General features: G+C 47.0%; 2 protein-coding genes across 3 annotated transcripts in view; one reads left to right on the top strand and one right to left on the bottom strand.

The window, feature by feature from the left end:
* The window catches only part of NOTUM (notum, palmitoleoyl-protein carboxylesterase), a 197,913-nt gene extending 190,796 nt beyond the window's left edge, over nt 1-7,117 (bottom strand). The window contains exon 1 of one of the 2 annotated variants that reach the window (XM_077251416.1): nt 7,047-7,117. The gene's annotated coding sequence lies outside the window, so the exon portion shown is untranslated. The remainder of the gene's footprint in view (nt 1-7,046) is intronic. The other variant, XM_077251413.1, reaches the window with a different exon arrangement.
* Nucleotides 7,118-18,267: 11,150 nt separating this feature from the next.
* ASPSCR1 (ASPSCR1 tether for SLC2A4, UBX domain containing) overlaps nt 18,268-24,044 on the top strand; it is a 99,630-nt gene continuing 93,853 nt past the window's right edge. The window contains exons 1-2 of the mRNA XM_077251411.1: nt 18,268-18,548; nt 20,274-20,329. Of these exons, the coding sequence (XP_077107526.1) occupies nt 18,459-18,548; nt 20,274-20,329 (146 nt within the window). The 5' untranslated portion in view covers nt 18,268-18,458. The remainder of the gene's footprint in view (nt 18,549-20,273; nt 20,330-24,044) is intronic.

The following is a 24,044-nucleotide window of genomic DNA, read 5'->3' as shown; positions in this document are numbered from 1 at the left end:
CTTTCCCAGTCCTCTGCCACTGCCCCTTTTTTTTGGGCTCCTCACAGCAGCGGCAGAGAGCATCGGACAGGTCCCTCATGCCCGAGTTTTTGCACTTGAGCTCGGTTTTTCATGAAGGACTCAAGGCTTTGGGTGACCGAATGGATATTTCCCTTAGCCACATGAATACACGTATCCAGGAGGTCACCAAAAGCCTTGACCAAGTAAAAGCCGACCTCCAGAGGCCAGCACATCATTTTTTTAACCAAATTGAGCAGGGCATGTCGGAACACCTTACTCCTGATCTCCAGCTTAGTGTCATGCAGGCCTGCAATGCTGCTTAAGTGCAGGCTATGCAGCAGAGTCGGTATTTTCAGCAGACAGTGGCGGCATATCCACCTGTGCCTTCACTGCCACGATTAACCTCAATGCTGACCTCTGCTGCATACCACTGCACGGCCACCTCTATTCCTAGCACTGCCGGACACCAGTACAGCATCACCACCATGCCGAGTGCTGTTGGACAGCCCACCGCCACCACGACAACCGCTGCTCCTGCTTGGACCTCCTCCACTGACACCACGATGCAGCAGGACCCAGGCATGGCCTTCCGTACTGCCACCACCACGATGCAGCAGGACCCATGCATGGCCTTCCGTGCCGCCACCACCACCACGATGCAGCAGGACCCAGGCATGGCCTTCCGTACCGCCACCACCACGATGCAGCAGGACCCAGGCATGGCCTTCCCTACTGCCACCACCATGATGCAGCAGGACCCAGGCATGGCCTTCCGTACTGCCACCACCACGATGCAGCAGGACCCAGGCATGGCCTTACGTGCAGCCACCACCACGATGCAGCAGGACCCAGGCATGTCCTTCCGTACCGCCACCACCACGATGCAGCAGGACCCAGGCATGTCCTTCCGTACCGCCACCACCATGATGCAGCAGGACCCAGGCATGGCTGCACGCTCTACGAGCACTATGGACTCTGGCATGGCTGCACGCTCTACGAGCACTATGGACTCTGGCATGGCTGCACGCTCTACGAGCACTATGGACTCTGGCATGGCTGCACGCTCTACGAGCACTATGGACTCTGGCATGGCTGCATGCTCTACGAGCACTATGGACTCTGGCATGGCTGCACGCTCTATGAGCACTATGGACTCTGACACAGTGCAGCCGGACCCTGACAGGTCACCCACCACGACCATGCCACGACATATGAGCCCACCGAGGCTTACCAGAACCCGGCAATCCCAGAAAGGAAAAAAAAAAAAAACACAGCGGACTCTTAGTATTCCTCCCCCTTCACCTCCCAGTGTGTCTGTAATGTCAGGTTTGTCTCACCCTTCCAGTGCATCTCAAGCCTCATCCCCGAACTACCAGACCCCACAAGTTTCATTGCCCCTTCTCCTGCCACCTCTGCGTCGTCCACGGTTAGCCAGGCCTCACTGCTTCACACCCCCTGTTTACATCACTCTACCCCAAGCAGGCGCAGTAAATAAAAATTTTGTCTGTAACAAAATAAATAATATTGTTTTTTGCCCCCAATTATGTGTGGTTTACTTGTGTATTTCGCCGCCGTCAACACACACCGTGCGCCGAACACTTAATTTTTTGGCCACATTATAGCTCCAATAGTTAGCAAATAAAAGACTGCAGCTTTGTGTGTCTTTAGTATAGAAATATGAGGTGGGCCAAAATATTTATACTTGTATTATCTCCATAATCTCTTCCTTCTGCTTAGTCTGTGACTAGTGTTGCAGAGTGAAGAGAAAATGGCGGAAATAAAATGCAGAACTATACTCAACAGGTCAGGTGTCCACAAACTCATTAGTTTTAGGACACCTGACCTGGTGAGTAGAGAACTGCCTTGTATAACCTCAATTTTCTCTTCTGTGTACGTAATCTATTTCACACAAAGTGAAGGGACGATGGCGGTCATACACGGCATATCTATGCTCACCTGTACATGTGTCAGAAATAGTGAATTCATGAGGCTATGTGCATAATGAATTCATTATTTCTGACACCTGACTTGATGAGTATAGATCTGTTTTGTATGATAGTCATTGTCTCTTCAGTCTGTGTCCAATGGATACTGCAGAACAGAATCCTGACGCAATGACATCAACAACCTTTAAAACAACATGGCTGTCGTATGTGGTCAGTATTTTATACCAGTAAGTCAAAACAATGATTCGAACAATTAGAGGAAAATGTTAGGAGGAAAATTATAATAATAACATATCTAGCACCTTCGCCATTATCACCCACTCCTGGTTTTAGATTAAAAATACTGATATGAAATACGGACCAAATACAGCTAGTGTGAGGACAGCCTTGGTTTGTAGAGGACATAGGAGACACGGTCAAGACACCAAAAAATAAAGTTTAACGATAAATATTAGTAACATTTTAGAAAATAACTGGTACAGATAAAATCCCAACAGGACATTTACACAACATTGTCCTGTCATGACACACGCCCAATATCCGAATAAAAAAAGACAGCAAATTGGTCCCACATGTGGCCAACTTCAGCTGTTGACCGCAGCAGGTGATGTTGGTAATCGGGCAGTGGGTGTGCAACTGGTTCATCCAGTTCAATGTTGGGCCGCTCCTTAGCCATTATGTAATTGTGCAGAACCACACAGGCTTTGACCACCTCGTCGACTGTCTCCATTTTTAGATTAATGGCTGATGCAAGAATGCGCCATTTTGAGACCAGAATGCCAAAGGTACACTCTACTGTTCTTCGTGCCCTGGTCAGTCTGTTAAAGCGAACCTGTCACCCCCAAAATCGATGGTGAGGTAAGCTCACCGGCATCAGGGGCTTATCTACAGCATTCTTCAGCTGTTCAAGGGTCTATGTAAAGATATCCCATAATACACGCCCTCTGTAGTCCCATTGGCGGTGTCTGGTTATCTAGATTTTTCTCCTGTAAAATTAGTCACCATGCGCACCAAAAACGCAAACGCAGGAAAAAACGCATTGAGAAGCGTACGAACACGGCGTTTTTTTCAACTGCATGCGTTCCCGCATGCGTCTAAAAAAATGTCGCGTTTGGACGTGTTTCTATGCGTTTTTTCCTGCACTTGCGCATGCGGATTAAACGCTGCGGATTCTAACGCAAATGTGAAACTAGCCTTAGTCAGATAGCTGGGTTGTCGGGGGGGGAAGACTTTCTGCCCTGGACAGAAGGGACCAGGTGACTGCTGGGGGCAGAGGAAGAGAGGGGGGTGTGGTCAGAAAAGAGCGGGAGAGCAGAGCGTGCCAGAAGGGACAGTGCGCCAGACAGAGAGCAGGCTGCAGCGCCGTGCTCCCCGAAAGAGAGAGCTCCCCGTGAGGGCACTGAGGCTGAGAAGGCGGCTGGATGTGAGAGTGTGGACTTGGAAGCCTCCGTAATCAGAGAAGACGTATCCCCTGAGAGTGACCTGAGCGAGCAGCCCCGGTGACCGCAGTGACAAGCCAGTACCCCTGAGTGTGACAAGTAAACTGCTCAGTGTGTGTGTAGCATTGCTACTGCAGAAAGCCTGCCAGTCTGATATACAGAGACTCGCAGCAGAGTGGCTGAGTTACTTCCTGCTTTCAGCTTCACTGGAAGAAAAGACTTAACCCCAGAGTCTCCAGTTCTCAGGACACAGAGTAGAGACTTCAGGACCTCAAGCGCTGCGGGTGACTGTACCCACGTTGGAATTAGGACCCTCCAGTCAAGACCTCCCTGGACTGATCAGTTACAAGAACACTCGTTAACCCTTTTGATTCCGCTTAACTGTTTACTGTTTGATTTATCTTCATTAACCCCCTGTTTACTCCCTGCGAGGAGAATCTTACTCCTGTTAATAAATTCCCCTCAACAGTTGGTCTGTCTGTTCCGTGGGGACATACTCAACCCTGCACTCTATTACAATCTCATGTAAAGCCATTCTTTTTAACTAAAATACTGGATGCACACAAGTGTCAGGTGAACGTCAGCACAGTTTACAGTCCAGTTGTATGACATAGGAGTCTCTGCATAATATTTATTCAACAGTTGTGTCATTGAAATAATAGTAGATAATAAACTGTAGATTACCAAAAAAAAATTAAACAACCAGTAGAAGATAGATGAGGGTGAAGGGGTTAAAGTTGGTATGGTTGTAACTAAGTAGAGGGTACTGGAAATGAAAGGGATTTTTCAATTATTGACTAAATGTAGAGGATATGTCAAGTGTTGTGATCTAATGTCTAAGTAAGTGGGACTTATAGGGCTTGCTCACATGAGCGTCAAATATGCTTTATTGGATAGTTATACGATGGGGCAGTGCCCACTGGTGCCTTTCTTCTCAGGCTGATTTGGCGTGAGAAAAAACCCCGCCCCCCATAGAATGATATTGGTCAGATGTTTTGACGTATCATATTTGGACCTATAGTACGATCATCTGCATGAGCCCTAAGGGTAGGCCATTATGAAATGAGTGGACATTGGTTTACCAATATAGTATTAACTAGCTGTTTCCAGCCAGCTAACGCTCGGCACGCTCAGGAGCCTCGTGTGGTAATGTGCGGGGACGGAGCCTCATGTGGTAATGTGGGGGGACGGAGCATCGTGTGGTAATGTGGGGGAACGGAGCCTCGTGTGGTAATGTGTGGGGACGGAGCCTCGTGTGGTAATGTGTGTGGACGGAGCCTCGTGTGGTAATGTGGGGGGGCGGTATCATGTGTGGTAATGTGGTGGGGGGGTGGGATTATGTCTGGTGATGTGGGGGGCGGGATTATGTGTGGTGATGTGGTGGAGAAGCGGGATTATGTGTGGTGATGTGGTGGGGGGCGTTATTGTGTATGGTAATGTGGTGGGGGGCGGGATTATGTGTGGTAATGTGGTGGGGGACGGGATTATGTGTGGTGATGTGTTGGGGCGGGATTATGTGTGGTGATGTGTTGGGGGGCGGGATTATGTGTGGTGATGTGGTGGGGGGTGGGATTATGTGTGGTGATGTGGTGGGGGGCGGGGTTGTGTGTGGTGATGTGGGGGGCGGGATTGTGTGGTGATGTGGTGGGGGGGCGGGATTGTGTGTGAAAATGTGATGGGGCGGGATTGTGTGGTAATGTGTTGGGGGGCGGGATTATGTGTGGTCATGTAGTGGGGGGCGTTATTGTGTATGGTAATGTGGTGGGGGGCGGGATTATGTGTGGTAATGTGGTGGGGGACGGGATTGTGTGTGTTAATGTGGTGGGGGGCGGGATTGTGTGTGGTAATGCGGTGGGGGCGGGATTGTGTGTGGTGATGTGGTGGGGGCGGAGCTACTGTGCAGGGGGCGGGATTAGCGAGTAATCACGATGCCTCATATATATAGATTTGTGAAGAGGTAAGTTCTACTCATTAGACTGATTCATTTACCCCTCATTAGCCCCTTAGTGACCACCAAAATGTCTTTTACTGACCTGAGATATAAGGCCACGTGCACACGTTGAGTATTGGTGAGTTTTTTATCTCATTATTTGTAAGCCAAAACCAGGAGCAGGACAATATAAGAAAAAGTATAATATAAACATGTCACTACTTCTGTATTTTTCACCCACTCCTGGTTTTGGCTTACAAATTCCAAGGTAAAAAACTCACCAAATACTTAATGTGTACACGTGGCCTAAGAGAACAGCAGTGGTGTATCTAGGTTTTGTGGCAGAAATTCAGCTTGGTGTCTACTCCCTCCCAGAATTCTATTCCCTCCCAGCAAATATGCGATTTGCACACTTAGTCATGTGCCGACGAGCTGCTCTACCTAATTCTCTCAATATTCAGTGAAGAACTGAGAGAAGCAGGAAGAAAAGCTTGTTGTCACGTGACCATGAGTATGAAAATTGCATATGAGTGATGCGGCCATGTGATGACTGCTGGAGCCTGTATGCAGAGCTGAGTCCTGACAGTGAGTATATTACACGCTGTTAGGATTGGCTACAGGGTTTCATTTTATAATTAAAGGTCTTGTCCAGGTTTGAGATGAAAGTCTGCAGTCATTCTATGTGACTGCAGGCTTCTTAATCGTCACAGCGTATGCACTGCACACTTTTAGGATTCTCCCTTGCCGGTGACAAGAGAGAGTGGACGGTCATGTCAGCACAAGCATGCTATTTGTATAATTCTAGCCACATTCTAACTAGACATGTCCAGCCTCGGTCAATTCATTTTCTTTGAGAGAGGCCACACATGTATGAAAATTGCCTGTACTAGAGAATCCTGAAAGCGTGCAGTGTGCACTGTGAGAATTCATAAGTCAGGAGTCACATAGAATGACTGCAAACTCATCACAAAATTGGACAACCCCTTTAATGCTCCTAACATAAAAAATAGAAGAATTGGTCAGTATCACAAAAAAACATTTAAATCGAGGTCACTCACATCGTGCCCACTCACACTTTTCTTGCCCATACTGTCTCCTCACATATTTACCCCCTCGCTCTCTATACTGACTCCTCACACATCCCCTGTCTCCACATACTGTGTCTGCACACATCCCATCACCCTCACTACCCATAGTGTATCTGCATACATTTTTCCCTCGCTACTCCCACTGTCAGCATCCATCCCCCCTTTCACCATACTGTGTCCATTTCTATCCCCCCACTCACTCCACATACTGTGTCCGCACACATTCCCCTTCACTCCCCATACTGAGTTTGCACCCATCCCCCACTCAGAATGATGTGTCCACACTCATCCCCCACTCACCATACTGTGTCTGCACCATCTCCCAATACCATTTCCTCATACCTTCCTCCCATTTCCCTCTTGCTTCCCATATTGTGTCTGCATCTGTCCTTTCCTTGCTCCCCAAACTGTGTCCTCAAATCTTGCCCACCCCGTTACATTAAATCTCCCCAACACACTAAATCCCCCATCCCCACACATTACATCTCCCCACACTCTAAATGACCCCATCCTAAATCTCCCCCAAACAATAAATACCCACATCTCCACACTAAGTTTCCACCACACACTAAAGACCACCATCCTTAATCTCCCCCACATTATAATTAACCTTCGGTGTCTACCGCTCCACTGGAGCACTTACCGCCGATGTTCTTCACGCCGGCGAGTGACGATGTGTGATCTTGATAGTTGACAATCCAAGGCCGAGTAATTGCCTTTTTAGAGTCTGTTGGCTATAGAGGCCTGTTCAAATGTTAGCAACATTTTATTGGTAAAAATATAATTATTTATTCATTGTCATTGCACTTTGAGTAAACTCTTGAAAAGCACCTGAAGGGTTAATAAACAACCTGACAGCAGTTTTGAATATGTTGAGGGGAGTCGTTTTTAAAATAGTATCACTTTTCTTTTTTTTTTTCTAGTATATACAGTCGGTCCCCCAAAGTCATTTCAAAACTGTATAGGTCCCTAAAAAAATAGGTTATGTAAATTTCCTTAAAAAAAATGCTGCAAAATTTTTAAACCTTCTAACAAAATTAAAAGACATTTTACAAATTGTGCTGATGTAAAGCAGATGTTAAGTAAATGGTAAACGGTGTAAATATGCAAAGTTTGAAAATTGCTAATTTTTGGGAAAATTTTGTCAAACGGCTGATATTTTTATAAATAAACATAAAACTTATCAACCTAAACTTACCACTAACATAAAGTACAATGAGTCATGAAAAACACCCACAAAATCAGTGGGATAAATTGAAACATTGCAGAGATATTGCCTCATAATATGTCATGACAAATTTGAAAAACTTGGCCTGGTCACAGAGGGGCAATCACAAAATAAATAAAAGTCTGACGGCTGTTTCAGTTATTTCTCTCTCTTTTGACATGATATACATGTCAAAGGAGAGAGAAATGATGTCACCCAAGACACCCCGGTACCTCCGCCACCCCCTGGTAAATCCTGCTCCATACCATGGCCAGGCATCATCTTCAAGGAAGAAAAAAATGGCGGCGCATCCAAGATCTGCCGGCTGGTACCCAGCAACAATGGGAAATTTTTCCAATTGGTTCCTTTTGATCACTGTGATAGATAATTCCTATCACAGTGATCAAAATAAAAAAAGAATAGTAAATCAAATCCCCCTTTATCACCCTCTTAGTTAAATAAAAATTTAATTAATTTTTTAAATTCTTTACAGTTGGGCTTAGGGTTGGGGCAGCGTGAGGGTTAAGGGTGTGTTAGGGTTGTTTTAGGGTTGGGGTTAGAATTTTTTTTTTCAAAAGTAAAAAAAAAAAAGATGATATGATGGCTAGTGTTGAGCGCAGGTGCTCGCTATTCAAGTTTGCATCAGGTGCCCGGATATGCACGGAGTTTCGCGGATCCCCATGTTTTTTTGGGGGTGTCTAACAGTCGTGAAGCATGTCACTTGAGCACCCAATGCACACTGGAGCAGCGAGCACTTACACTCAACACTAATGATGACATATTCAATATGACAACCTAATGTTATCAAATTCTGTGTCGTACCTATGGGTTTAAAATGCTCACTGTACTGTGGGATTTTGTGTACCTCAGTACATGGGTAAGACTACCTTTGCCCCAAATTTGGTAGGCTTATGAGATCGCCTTATTTGTATGGTTAGGGCTATCGGGTATTGCGTTCTTATGCTGATCATGCCCACAAGAGCAATGGTGATACCACATGGGACTGGAGTTTACTCAGTTGATGATGTGTGGCGAAATGTTTTTGGTTAAACTAACCCCTAAGTTTCTTACCGTTTATCTACTTGTATTTGAAGTGACATTATATTTATATATTGTACTGAGGGTTCCTTTTTGCACATTTTTTAATGTCTGTTTACATTGTTTGATTGTGGCAATACATTTTTTTAATATTTTTATAAAAACTCCTATACACTGTGTTCCAAATTATTATGCACATAGAGTTTAGGAGTGATAAGGTTAGAATTTTTTTGTTTATCATTTAAACTCATTGATGGTGATGTGTGTCAGGGCTCTTTATATCACTGAAAGCAATTGCAGATACCTGTGCAAATTAGTTTGGTAGGTGTGTCCAAATAAAGGCAAGACTACTTAAGAAGGCTGTTCCACATTATTAACCAGCCTACATTTTTTGCCAAAATGGGAAAGAAAAAGGATGTGTCGGCTGCTGAGAAGCAACAAATTGTGGAGTATTTAGGTCAAGGCATGACTACAATCAACATTGCCAAGACACTTCATCGTGATCATCGCACAATCAAGAAGTATGTAGCTGATTCCCAGCACACACGTGTGCGTGCTGATAAGGAAAAATTGAGGACTCTTTCCAACAGGCAATTGCGTAAGGTTAAAAGAGCAGCTGCAAAAATGCCTTGTCATAGCAGCAGACAAGTTTTTGAAGCTGCTGGTGCCTCCAATGTCCCCAGAACAACAAGATGCAGGGTCCTTCAGAGGTTTGCAGCTGTGCGTAAGCCATCCTGTCAACCACCTCTATCCACTGCAACAACCAGAAACGGCTCCAGTGGGCCAAACGATACATGAAGACTGACTTCCAAACTGTTTTGTTCACCGATGAGTGCCGTGCAACGCTCAATGGTCCAGATGGATGGAGTGGAGGATGGACTCCCCATGAAAACACGGCTAAGGCGCCAACAAGGAGGAGGTGGAGTAATGTTTTGGGCTGGAATCATGGGGAGAGAGATTGTTGGCCCCTTTATGATCCCTGAAGGGGTAAAGATGAACTCCATAATCTATGTGGAGTTTCTAAAACAACACTTCCTGCCATGGTTCAAGAGGAAGAACCGTGCTTTCCGCAGCAAGATCATTTTCATGCATGATAATGCACCGTCTCATGCTGCAAAAAACACATCTGCATCTCTGGCTGCTATGGGCATAAAAGAGGACAAACTTATGGTGTGGCCACCATCTTCCCCTGACCTCAACCTCATTGAGAACCTCTGGAGCATCATCAAAAGGAGTGTCTATGATGGCGGGAGGCAGGTCACATCTAAGCAACAGCTCTGGGAGCGTATTCTGTCCACATGCAAAACAATTGAAGCAGAAACCATCCAAAACCTGACAAATTCAATGGACGAGAGAGTTCAGAAGCTTCTTTTGAACAAGGGGTCCTACGTGCAAATGTAACATCACCTAGACTAAAGTTTTCACTTGAAATCTGTTTGATTTCATTTTGTAATAAGCTGATAATGCTTATAACTTCACAATTGACCATTTTTTTGTTCAAAATAAAAAAAAAGGTTGAAAACTCTGCTGTGCATAATAATTTGGAACATGCATTTTGAGTGTTTATTTTTTTTAAAAAAGATACTGTTTTCATAGGTAGTTTTTTCCAAAACATTGCAATTATACTAGAATAGTAGATGACTGGAAAATAGCAATGACTGCAATTCAGATAGGTAATTTAGAGAAAATATGAGGAAATACTATTTGCATAATAATTTGGAACACAGTGTAGTTCTCCTTGTTTTGATCATAGCTTATGGAGTGGTTATTACGTAGATAAGGGATTTTCATCCTACTTATCTAATAATATGAGTCTGGGTATTTTTTCATATTCAATAGACAACCTAATGTTATGTATTCAGAGGGAAATTCGTAGTTAAAATTCCACGCTGCCGCTGGGATGAACTTCAGGAGAATGCAGTCGATTCACAGTGGTTTTATTCAACGCATTTCAGGGGTCTCATGCCCCCTTCATCAGGAAATACCACACAGTATATACTGGCATCACAAGCATATATATCCCAGTAAATATCACAGTTCCAAGTCCATGGCCTGAGGTATCCACTGCCTATGGCCCGGGCAGCGGCAAACCCGCAGTGGTCAGCTGTGACAGCATAGTGGATGGGATTTAAAGAAATTCCATATCCACGTGTCCACAGTCGCCTGTGGATTACCCGCGGACACATGGCGCATCTTTCCATACCATACTGCAGCATGTCAATTTCTCTTGAGGAGACGCAAGTCTCCGCCGGAGAAATTACATCAGTAGAATGTATTGATGTGATTTACCTGCATTCAATAGAAGGCAGCGCTTTGGACGCAGCAAACATACATTGCGTCCAAAGAGCTGCTAGTTCCAGGTCGTGGGTACCCGACCTAATAGAAATGGTTATGTAAATTTTGTTGGAAAAATGTAACCGTTATAACTTCATAAAAAAGGTTTCAAAAATTATGCTGATGTAAAGTAGACATGTAGGAAATGTTACTTATTTACTATTTTGTGTGACATATCTCTGGAGTAAGGGCATACAAATTAAAAGCTTGACATTGTGAAATTTTCAACATTTTTGCCAAATTTCTGATTTTTCTTTTACAAATAAATGAAAGTCAAATCAAACAAATTTTACCCTTATCATGAAGTACAATATGTCACAAAAAAATACAGTCTCAGAATCAGTGGGTTCCATTGAAGCGTTCCAGAGTTATAACCTCATAAAGTGACTCTGGTCAGAATTGTAAAATATGGCCGCTTGTGAAGGCGACAGCAGGCTTGGGGGGGGGGGGCGTAAAGGGGTTATATATATTTTTTAACTTTTTAAAGGGACTCTGTCACCTGAATTTGGAGGGAACAATTTTCAGCCATAGAGGCGGGGTTTTCGGCTGTTTGATTCACCCTTTCCTTACCCGCTGGCTGCATGCTGGTTGCAATATTGGATTGAAGTTCATTCTCTGTCCTCTGTAGATCCAATATTGCCTTGTGCAGGCATGTACTACGGAGGACAGAGAATGAACTTCAATCCAATATTGCAGCCAGCATGCAGCCAGCGGGTAAGGAAAGGGTGAATCAAACAGCCGAAAACCCCGCCTCTATGGCTGAAAATTGTTCCCTCCAAATTCAGGTGACAGTCCCTTTAATGCAAAAAAGGAATTTTTGTGTACTCACCGTAAAATCTTTTTCTCCGAGCTAATCATTGGGGGACACAGGACCTTGGGTGTTATGCTGCTGCCACGAGGACACTAAGTAAACAGAAAGATTAACTCCTCCTCTGCAGTATACACCCCTTCACTGGCTACAATTCAACCAGTTCGGTAGTAAAGCAGTAGGAGCATGAAACAAATGACAAACTATGTCAAAACCAAAGAAGTAACAACAAGCCAAACAGGCTAACAGGGTGGGTGCTGTGTCCCCCAATGATTGGCTCGGAGAAAAAGATTTTACGGTGAGTACACAAAAATCTCCTTTTCTCCTACGCCTCATTGGGGGACACAGGACCTTGGGACGTCCCAAAGCAGTCCCTGGGTGGGGAGCAACATATGCTAATACCCCATGTACCACTGGCTTACGGCTAAGGTACTGCCGATTGCAGAACGCGCCTGCCAAGGGCGGCGTCTGCAGGAGAATGAATGTGGTAATGTTTTGTAAAAGTGTGCAAACCATGTTGCAGTCTTGCAGACCTGCTGTGCTGACGCCTGGTGCCGAATGGCCCACGAGGCGCCCACCGACCGAGTAGAATGGGCCTTCATCCCTGCTGGGATAGGAACACCTTTGACACGATAGGATTCCTGAATAGCCGACCGAATCCATTTGGCTAGAGTAGCTTTGGAAGCGGGAGAACCCCTCCTTGGTCCCTATGGAAGTATGAATAGGACATCCGACGTGCGGAAGGGAGCCGTCCGAGAGATGTACCGTCGAAGAGCCCTTACCACATCAAGAGTGTGCAGAGCCTTTTCAATGCGATGGACTGGTGCCGGACAGAACGAAGGCAGAACAATCTCCTCGTTGAGGAGGAAAGAAGAAACGACCTTGGGCAGAAAAGCAGGAGAAGTCCTCAATACTGCCTTGTCCAAGTGAAAAATTAGAAACGGAGGTCGGCATGAGAGTGCTGCCAGCTCCGAAACCCGTCTGATGGATGTAATAGCCACTAGGAAAACTACCTTCCAGGAGATGAAGGTCAGGGAAACGTCCTGTAGCGGTTCGAAGGTAGTCTCCTGAAGAGCTCCGAGGACTAAATTAAGATCCCACGGATCCAAAGGCATTTTGCAGGGAGGCGCCACATGGGAAACTCCCTGAAAAAAAGTCTTCACCGGCAATCTATTGGCAATCTTTCGTTGGAAAAGGACTGACAATGCCGAAACCTGACCCTTAAGAGACCTAAGAGCAAGTCCCGACTCTAGTCCAGATTGGAGAAAATCCAATATGGCAGGGATAGAAAATACCAGGGGAGATCGCCCTTGTGCGTCGCACCATGAGAAGAAAATTCGCCAGGTACGGTGGTAACTGCGCATGGACACAGGTTGCCTAGCCCTGATCATGGTGGAAGACACCTTGGGAGTGAAACCGGCTTGGTCTAGAATCCAGGATTCAACGGCCAGGCCGTCAAAGACAGGGCCCCTGAGTTCTGGTGGTAAATCGGCCCTGTGAGAGAAGATCCACGCGATCTGGAAGACGCCAGGGGACGTCTGCGACCAGCTGAACCAGTTCTGCGTACCATGCTCGGCGCGGCCAGTCCGGTGCCACGAGGATCAATGGTACCCCCTCTGCCCTGATCTTCTTGATGACCCTCGGTAGCAGGGGAAGAGGGGGAAAAATGTACTGGAGGCGGTATTGACGCCACGGCAGGACCAGAGCGTCTACTCCGACGGCCCGCGGGTCGAGTGACCGTGCAAAGAACTGTGGAACTTTGTTGTTCAACCTGGATGCCATGAGATCCACATCCGGGGTCCCCCAGCGATGACAAATCTGCTGGAAAACCTCCAGGTGAAGGGACCACTTGCCCGAGGCGAGACCCTGGCGGCTGAGAAAGTCCGCCGCCCAATTCTCCACACCTGGTATGTGGATCGCCGAGATGGGCGAATGGTTGGACTCGGCCCAACGCAGGATGTGGGACACCTTGAGCATAGCCGTCTTGCTGCGGGTTCCCCCTTGACGGTTGATGTACGCCACAGCCGTGGCGTTGTCGGACTGGATTCTGACGGGGCGACCCACCAGAAGATGGTGAAACCGGAACAACGCTAGCCTAATAGCTCGTATTTCCAGGAGATTGATGGAAAGGCGAGACTCTCGAGTGGACCACCGCCCTTGTGCTGTGTGATGGTTGAAAACCGCTTCCCAGCCCATGAGGCTGGCATCGGTGGTCACCACCAGCCACCGCACTGGGAGAAAAGACCTTCCCTGGTTTAGGGAGGACTTCAGCGTCCACCTCCTGAGGGTCCTTCTGACCCGTGGGGACAGAGTGAAACGGCGGTCGAGGGAGGACGGGTTGCCGTCCCACACCGACAGCAGTGCATGCTGTAGGGGACGGAGGTGAAATTGCGTGAATGGAACCGCCTCCATGGCTACCATCTGCCCGAGAATGCGCATGCTGAAACGAATGGAGTGGGAGACTGGACGGGAAAGACTCTGAGCTCCCTGCTGCAAGGCCTTGTCTTGAGGGAGAATGACCAGACCGCGAGAAGTGTCCAGTGTCATTCCAAGAAAGGAGATCCGTTAAGCCGAAATCGGAGAGGATTTTTCGAAGTTTATCTTCCAACCCAGGCGAGAAAGAGTATCCACCGTGAGAACGACGGACTCTTCGCAGGCTGGGTAAGATGGTCCTTTTATCAGTAGGTCATCCAGGTACAGGAGTACCACCACTCCCCTGGAATGAAGAATGGCCATGGCAGCCGCCATGACCTTCGTGAAGACTCTGGGAGCGGTGGCGAGGCCGAAAGGCAAGGCCACAAACTGGAAGTGTTCTCCGCGAAATGCGAAGCGAAGGAACGGCTGTTGCGGAGGAAAGATTGGGATGTGGAGGCAAGCATCCTTCATGTCTATAGATGCCAGGAATTCTTCTTTTTCCATGGACACGACGACAGAACGGAGGGACTCCATTCTGAAGTGCCGAATTTTGACAAATTTGTTTAGAAGTTTTAGGTCCAGAATCGGACGCAGCGATCCGTCCTTCTTTGGAACCACGAATAGGTTCGAGTAGAACCCTTTGAACCTTTGGTCTAGGGCAGTGTTCCCCAACTCCAGTCCTCAAGGCCCACCAACAGATCATGTTTTCAGGATTTCCTTTGTATTGCACAGGTGATGCAATTATCACCTGGGCAAGACTAAGGAAATCCTGAAAACATGACCTGTTGGTGGGCCTTGAGTTGGGGACCCCTGGTCTAGGGGAACCGGAATGATGACTCCGTCCCTTTGTAGTGCCCGTATGGCCTGGAGAAAAGCTGTTGTCTTCGATTTGGGTGGACAAGACTGGAAGAAGCGTGTAAGGGGGGGGGGGGGGGGGAGGAAAATTCTATTTTGTATCTGGTGGACACCAGTTCCCTGACCCACTCGGAGACGACCGAGAGCCAGGCTTGACGGAACAAAAGTAGACGACCTCCTACTTTGTTGGTGACCCCCGGGTGTTGCAAGGAGTCATTGAGTGGAGGATCTAAGGGATCTGGATACCTTAGACCCGGGTGGTCTCGGTCTGGGCTTCCAGTTACGGTTAGGTCTGTAAGAGACCTGGGGGCCTCGGTTACCACGCGAACCTCGTCCTGATGCGGAGGCGGAGGATGTAGATGACCAGTTTGTATTGTTATGAAAGGGCCAAAATCGAGATTGTTGTTGATACCGAAACGGCCGGGTAGGCTTTTGTTGCGGGAGAAATTTACTTTTTCCCCCAGTGGCATTCGAGATTATTTGGTCTAATTTTTCTCCAAATAAACGACCAGCCTGGTAGGGCAGAGATGTCAAAGAGCGCTTGGAAGCCGAATCTGCTCGCCAATCCCTGAGCCACAGGGCTCTTCTAATGGAGATTGCATTTGCGGCTGCCTGTGCAGCGCAATTGGCTGCGTCTATTGAGGCGTTGACTACGAAATCCCCAGCCTGGGCTATCTGGTTAGCCAGGTTGATCGCCTCTGGAGGTAGGTCGCTAACTTGGATGGTCGTGGTAAGCGCCTCGGCCCAAGCGACCATAGCCTTAGCCACCCAAGAGGCAGCGAAAGATGGGAAGAGAGAGGCTCCTGTGGCCTCGAAGACTGAGCGAGCCAGGTAATCAATCTGACGGTCAGAGGGGTTCTTAACCGAGGAACCGTCTGACAGGGATAGGATAGTTTTGGAAGCGAGATGTGACACAGCAGGGTCCACTGAGGGGGACTGCAGCCAGTCCTTGATTAGTTCCTGAGTAAAAGGATATTTGGCCTCGATGGGCTTTGACCCATGAAGCATTTGTCGGGACGGTCCCTGTGTTTTTGTACAATCTCCTTGAACTCAGGATGAGTGACAAAAACCTTTTGGACACGTTTAGTCTTTTTGAACGACACCACGTGTTTAGGCGTAGATACGGATTCCTCGGCCTTCAGGGTCTTGTTGACCGCTTCGATGAGAGAATCGAGTGTCTCTTGGGAGGTGGAGGACTCCTGAACGTAGGAATCGTCGGACTCATATTCAGAGTCGTTTGGGTTCTCTGGAGAAGGGGACCGGGAAGCTGAACTCGCCGACGCTGAAAAACCAACTGGCCCGTGGTCAGGGGATGGAACATGGGTACGTTTTCTGGAACCCCGAGTAGATAGTGACAGAGTACGCCCCCTGCTGGTGGACGGATCCGTACCGTCGCCCGAGTCCTCCGTGGTCTGACTTGAAGGGGGGCCCCGGAGTCAATTGCCCTGACTAGGGAAGCCATAGATCGTGACAGAGAAGCTGCCCACTCGGGGGGGCTAGGCTCTACAGGGTCGGCGGCATCGGCGGGAGGCGGCTGCACAGAGGCCGGGACACAATCCGCACACAACGGGGTACTGTGAGCTCGGGGCAGGGCCGTATTGCAAGTGGCACATGCAGTGAAAAACACTGTGTGCTTCTTGTTACCATTTTTAGTCTCCTTGGATTGAGACATAGTGTCTTTAGAGACAGAGCGGGGCAGTATGTGCAGGGAAAGGGTTAAGCTTTCTTGAAGCAGCTTACCCACGGTCCTGTGCCCCCGGGGAGGAATGTAGCCGTGGCGGTTCCGGTCAGCGTGGGCCACCCTGCAGAGAAATGGCAATATGGCCCCCGAGGTCTGCAGGGCGCCTCTCGTCCAAGACGAGAAGCGTCGATATAGGGGGCGGGGTTACGGCCGTGGGATGGATCTGCCCACTGCGGCCTACTCCGGCTAAAAAGCCGGGGACTAAATTTCCAGCCTGCCCGGCGATGCGCGGCGGCCGCAACGGAGCGCCGCTGACCACTGACACCTCTTCCCAGGGACTCTGCCGCAAGGATCGCCCGGGCCTGAAGTGATGACCCTCGGAGCTTTGGAGCGCAGGGGGGATGTGTACTCACAGTGCCCTCCGGTTGTGCAGGTCCCCCTGTCACCTGCGCGCTCAATCCATGCAGAGGCCCCGTATTGCAAGTTTTCTATGGCTCCGATTCCTCTTCTGTCCTGGAAGCCTTCTGTGCAACGCCATATAGTGTGGGCCTTGTCTGTTGGGCCCCGGAGAGGTACATTAGAGCAGGCTCTATGTGCACGCCGTCTTGCAAGGGGGAAAGGAGATCGGGACCAATGAGGAAAACCGTCGCCCCAGTAAAAATTGGCGTGCTCCAGCGTCGCAGGAGAGGGACGGGGAAGTATACTCGCCGTGCTCGCCTGTTGTTGGTTCGGGGGAGAGCAGGTCCTATAAAAGGGATCCGTCGCCCCCTTCACTCCGTTAAATAAAAATTTACAGAAAAATAAAAATTAAAATAAGAAAGTTGGGGTGTGAAAACAGACCCAAGTGCCTCCTACAGACACTAAGCATTGCAAGAACTGGTTGAATTGTAGCCAGTGAAGGGGTGTATACTGCAGAGGAGTTAATCTTTCTGTTTACTTAGTGTCAGCCTCCTAGTGGCAGCAGCATAACACCCAAGGTCCTGTGTCCCCCAATGAGGCGTAGGAGAAAGTTGCATTTTCCACTAATAAAACAATGTGCGTGCATCAAACTTCTGAAATCTGATAGCTTTTGCTGGTACTGTAATAAAACGTAGCTTAAAATTTGCATAAAACCCGTAGCAAAAACTGCTAAAAATGCTGAAACTGACGTGTTTGACTGGAGTAAGAATTCTGGCAAAGCAAACGCCACTTCATGCCTCGGCTGATACATGAAGCGCCTCACACTCCACACTGCCAAGACCTTGAAAAACGCTGGATTTGACGTATTGTGTGAAGACACTTTAACATTACCAGTTTAAAAAAAAAATGCTATAAAAAATAAATAATACATAGCATTTATTCCTTTCAACAAAAACTCCGTCAAAGGAGCCTCAATAACGCTGCCTTCATGGCACAAAAACTGGAAGGACGAGGAGCGGCCATAGGCTGCCTGCACAACTCGTTTTTCCCGCCTAAAATCAGACTGGCGCCATTAGTTACTGGACAGTCCTGACTGGGATGTAACTGGTGTTTTCCACACAGGAGGTGGGAATAGTGGGAGAAGCGTGTGATAGGGTCACACTGCGGTCAGGACACGCTACTAACGGTCTCAGTGACCGTCGCCCGCATGTAATGACTGTATGGGCAGACGCTTTGCCAGTGCCACACATTTTTTTTTTGTCTGGCAGATTGTGTTTCAATAAAGTTGTTTGAAAGATTTTCTCCTACGTCAGGCAAAATGGCAACCAAGGGAGCTGCGGTGTCGGTTTTGGCTCCTAACGGGCATCGGCAGACTGTAAAGGTGACAGCGGGCACCCCACTGCTTCAGGTAAACCCCTCCGCTGCGCATTAACGAGCGGTCGGTACAGGTGAACACCCGGTAATCCCGCCCACATCGCCTCAGGGATGCTTGTCGTCACCTGTCACTGGCGGGGGTCACGTGACAGGCTGCTACACGTGACTCAGCATCTCATGTAGGACTACAGCTCCCAGCGTGCGCTACTTAATAGCAGCTGTCCGGGAGCGCTGGGACTTGTAGTATCCCAGCTCTGTGCATTGCATTTTGCCTGCTGTGTCACTGTGGCTGACACCCAGCTTCACATCCTAGTGGTTGTCGGAGGCCTTTCTTCGTGCCCCTCATCTAATGAGTCATTTCCTGGTTATTAGAGCTGGCCACCCCACCACCAGTGCCATTTTGGGGTCTTTACCTCTTTCTGGTCAGACCTGGCGATTCTACCTCTTCCATTTTTTTGTCCCGCCTCAGTGTTTACCATGTGGGATACACGCTATTTTCTTAGCTCGGACAGTTACGCATACATGGGTGATATGAACGTATATACTTTTATTTATTTTTTTTACTTAGGGTCGGTGATCACTTTTATGGCTAGGTATTGTACAATCGCCGCTCTTTCCATCATGATACGTGACTCAGACAGGTCACAGTTTGAAATATGTGACGGTGGCCATCTTTATCACAAATCCCGCCGTCACTAGCTGAATCTAAGAGGTTAAACTGTGCAAAAAAAAAAGCAGCATCTTACAGCTCCAGTAAAGTGGATGGGATTGATAGAAATCCCCTGACTAGTGATGAGCGAACGTGCTTGCTGGGATAAGGTGTTATCTGAGCATGCTCGGGAGCTTACCGAGTGTCATCAGCGGGCTCGACTAATATGCTCGAGTCCTCGCAGCTGCATGTCCCGCTGCTGTCCGACAGCCACAATACATGCAGGGATTGTCTAACAAACGGGCAATCACTGTATGTGCTGCAGCTGTCGCACAGCCGCGAGACCTGCAGGCGTGGAGACTCGAACATATTTTTCACAGTCAGCACACGAACATGCATTGGAATCTATAACATGGCAATTTCTCTTGTGGGCACGTGGAGTTTTATGTGCTGATTTTCATTACAGACTTGCATTTGGTGTGGAAAATCTACTGGTTTTTATTGCGTTTCCACTGCAGAAATGCCCTAAAAAGGCACCCAAGCCACACATGACTGTAAAGTTTTTTTTTTTTAAAGTCAAATACCAGGAAGTGTAAGGAACAAATCCGCTTCATTTAAAACATAGCACCAAAAAGAAACAAATTGCAGTGTAGGAAAACATACTTAAAAAAAGCAATACCCCCTCAATAACCTAAGGATATGTTCACATGTTGCTTTTTGTGCAGGTTTTTTTCTTCACCTCTGGTGGCAGGAAAAATGCTGCGTACAATACACACTTTTTTGTCACATTTTGATTGGGTGAAAAAAAAAAAAAATCACTGCAAAAACACAAAGAATTGACATACTGTGTCCTGCAAAAGCAAAGAAGGGCTTGAAATCTCAGAAAAAATAAATGCAGCTTGTGTGTGAGATTTCAGAAATCTTATTCATTATGCAGGTACTGTAAAATGTTGCACAAAAAATGGAGGAATCGTGATAAGAATCCTTTAGAAATCAACTAGTTTTTGCTGAAATGATATGTACATACCCAAACGTGTGTGTGAATATATATTTTGTGTGGAACTAAAATGTCATATATTGTGGATCGTGCAGTGATGAGTCTATTTTCAGGTGCTGGAAGAAGTCTGCAAGAAACAGAATTTCAATCCAGGAGAATATAACTTGAAGTGAGTGTGTAGTAATAGGGTTCTTGTCTCATCGTTCGCCACCAGTCTACACTTAGAGGGAATATAGTCTCTGCTAATAAACGATCAACATACGTTAAACAGATGGTCCACACAAAACTATCATTTTACCTGTGGCTTGGTTTATAAAAATTAACAAACCACTAAACTCACCTACTGGCACCAGCGTTCAGCGGAGGCTCCTCTGGGGTCTGCATTTAAGCCAGTAGGAAGTCAGCAGCAGCTGGACCACTGGGACCTGGGATCGGCTGCCTTGGTCAGATGTCTTCACCAGCCCCTCATCAATTACACTAGATTGGAATTTTTTAATATACCAAGCCACTGGTAAAATTTTAGTTTTGACCGGTCAACCACTTAAAGCTAATGAGTAGGGTTGAGCAAAACGGATCGTTCATTTTCATAAGTCGCTGGCTTTTGGCAAAGTCGGCGTCTCATGAAACCCGACCCGATCCCTGTGTGGGGTCGGCCATGCGGTACGCGATCTTGGCGCCAAAGTCGCGTTTCGTATGACGCGTTTAGCGCCATTTTTTCAGCCAATGAAGGAGTGGGCAGAGTGATGACATAGGGGTTAGGGGCGTGCACGGCTATCATCATTTTATCGCTTGTGCGCAGTAGGGATTTGCAATGTGTAACACGAGATTTCCTGTGCTTGGACGGAGGGGAATATGGGACGGAGGGGAGAGAGAGAGAGAGAGATGCATAGGGTTTCGTGTTCCGGGCCGATCCTCGACTTTTCCCAGTAATCGGCCGATTTCGCCCGACTCGACTTTTCAAAAAGTCGTGTTTCGCGAAACATGACTCGACCCTAAAAAGGTCAAAGTCGCTCAACCCTACTAATGAGTGCTCAGTGGACCCAAACTCTTTATTATGGGGCACATTATGTGAAACAGTGCATTCTTCTCTACTATTCAGCTGACCAATCATGTATCCTCATTATCAGCATGGGTTCCATTAGCATCTAAAAAAGCCTCTATATGTGGTTCCACTCAACAATGATGAATCCTCTCCAACAATAAATTGCAATTATAGTTCTTGTCTCGTTATTCACAAATGGATATTGCAAAAAAGATTACTATGCTTCTTGAGCACCATACACAGGTGCATTTTCTTTCAGATCCATTACTCCTATGTGACAGCATTGGTTTTGGTAACCTCTGCCATTTTTTATTGTCATCATTAAAGTAGAATCTGTCAGCAAGGTTTAGCTACCCCATCTGAGAGCAAGATGATGTTGGGACAGAGACCCTGATGCCAGTGATGTATCACTTAGTTTATTGGGTGCAGAAGTTGTGATATAATCAGTTTTCTGCAGATGTGCAGCACTGCATAATCTTGCCCACACCACTGATTGGCAGCCTTCTGGGTACAATATGCATAGGCAAAAAGCTGCTAATGAGTGATGGTGTGTGGTTGGACCAGGAGGCACGAGACATCTAGTCCTGTAGGGATAATCTGGTGATAAAATACTGATTTTATTGAAACAACAACACAAAGCCCAGCAAGTGATAAATAACTGGAATCGGAATCTCTGCCACTAAGTTATGCTGCTCTCAGATTACATAGTAAGCCTGCTGATATATTCCCGTTAATTAATAGAATGTTATAGAGTGATTTAGAAAGCCCAATTCAGGATCCGCATGTGTTAGGGTATGTGCACACGTTGTGGTAAGGTGTGCGGATTTTTCCTCACTGATTTTGGTAAATCCGCAGGAAATTCGCACTGCGGATTTACCGCAGTTTATTTGCATTTTTTTTGTGCGGATTCCACCTGCGGTTTTACACCTGCGGATTCCTATTGAGGAGCAGGTGTAAACCAAAGCGAAATCTGCACAAAGAATTGACATGCTGCGGAATAAACAACGCTACGTTTCCGTGCTTTTTTTTCCGCAGCATGTGCACTGCGGATTTTGTTTTCCATAGGTTTACATGGTACTGTAAACGCATGGAAAACTGCTGCGAATCCGCAGTGGCCAATCCGCTGCGGATCCACAGCGTATGCACATACCCTTAGTTCGGATGGAAAGTAAGCAGGAAGTGGGCCTTTCTCTGGAGTAACCGGTACTCCCGTATCGTACACAGATCATCTATGGCATTGCACCTAAATTGAAACCCTGCTGTTGCCCCCTCCCACAAATTACAACTTATCTGTGATTCCTAGTAGCAGGACACCTTGTGATCACCTTATTACAGCAAAAACTCTTGTAAGAATAAGGCTAGTTTCACACTAGCGTTCGGCAGGTCTGCGGATGGCAGCCTTCTTCCTCCGTTAAGCCCCGCCCACTGCTGCGCCTCTTCCTTCAGCTCCGCCTACGCCTGTATGCGTCCTGCATACCCTATCTATAACATTGGGTAGCAGGCCATGTGGATGCCTTCGCATGCGTCGTTTTGACGCTGCGCTGAGCTGCGTTTCACGCAACATGTTGCATTTTGTTGTGGTCAGCGCAGCGTCAAAACGACGCATGCAGAGGCATCCGCATACATCCGCATGGACTTGTTAAGAAGTGTTAGATAATAAAATAAAGTACACGCCTTACAAGATTGCCTATAGCACACAGTATGGAAGGAATTCCTCAGATCACATGCTCCTTGTACACAGTGTTCCAAATTATTGTGCAAATAATATTTCCTCATATTTTCTCTAAATTACCTATCTGAATTGCAGTCATTGTTATTTTCCAGTCATCTACTATTCTAGTATAATTGCAATGTTTTGGAACAAACTGCCTATGAAAACAGTATCTTTAAAAAAAAAAAAATAAACACTCAAAATGCATGTTCCAAATTATTATGCACAGCAGAGTTTTCAACCTTTTTTTTTTATTTTGACCAAAAAATGGTCAATTGTGAAGTTATAAGCATTATCAGCTTATTACAAAATGAAATCAAACAGTTTTCAAGTGCAAACTTTATTGTAGGTGATGTTACATTTGCACATAGGACCCCTTGTACGAAAGAAGCTTCTGAACTCTCTCGTCCATTGAATTTGTCAGTTTTTGGATAGTTTCTGCTTCAATTGTTTTGCATGTGGACAGAATACCCTCCCAGAGCTGTTGCTTAGATGTGAACTGCCTCCCGCCATCATAGACACTCCTTTTGATGATGCTCCAGAGGTTCTCAATGGGGTTGAGGTCAGGGGAAGATGGTGGCCACACCATAAGTTTGTCCTCTTTTATGCCCATAGCAGCCAGAGATGCAGATGTGTTTTTTGCAGCATGAGACGGTGCATTATCATGCATGAAAATGATCTTGCTGCGGAAAGCACGGTTCTTCCTCTTGAACCATGGCAGGAAGTGTTGTTTTAGAAACTCCACATAGACTATGGAGTTCATCTTTACCCCTTCAGGGATAATAAAGGGGCCGGCAATCTCTCTCCCCATGATTCCAGCCCAAAACATTACTCCACCTCCTCCTTGTTGGCGCCTTAGCCGTGTTTTCATGGGGTGTCCATCAACCAGCCATCCTCCACTCCATCCATCTGGACCATCGAGCTTTGCACAGCACTCATCGGTGAACAAAACAGTTTGGAAGTCAGTCTTCATGTATCGTTTGGCCCACTGGAGCCGTTTCTGCTTGTGTGCAGTGGATAGAGGTGGTCGACAGGATGGCTTACGCACAGCGGCAAACCTCTGAAGGACCCTGCATCTTGTTGTTCTGGGGACGTTGGAGGCACCAGCAGCTTCAAAAACTTGTCTGCTGC

Source organism: Ranitomeya variabilis, chromosome 4 (genome assembly GCF_051348905.1).
Source record: "Ranitomeya variabilis isolate aRanVar5 chromosome 4, aRanVar5.hap1, whole genome shotgun sequence".
Taxonomy (NCBI): Eukaryota; Metazoa; Chordata; class Amphibia; order Anura; family Dendrobatidae; genus Ranitomeya; species Ranitomeya variabilis.
The sequence above is the reverse complement of the archived record's forward strand: the minus strand, read 5'-3'. Positions and strand labels throughout refer to the sequence as shown.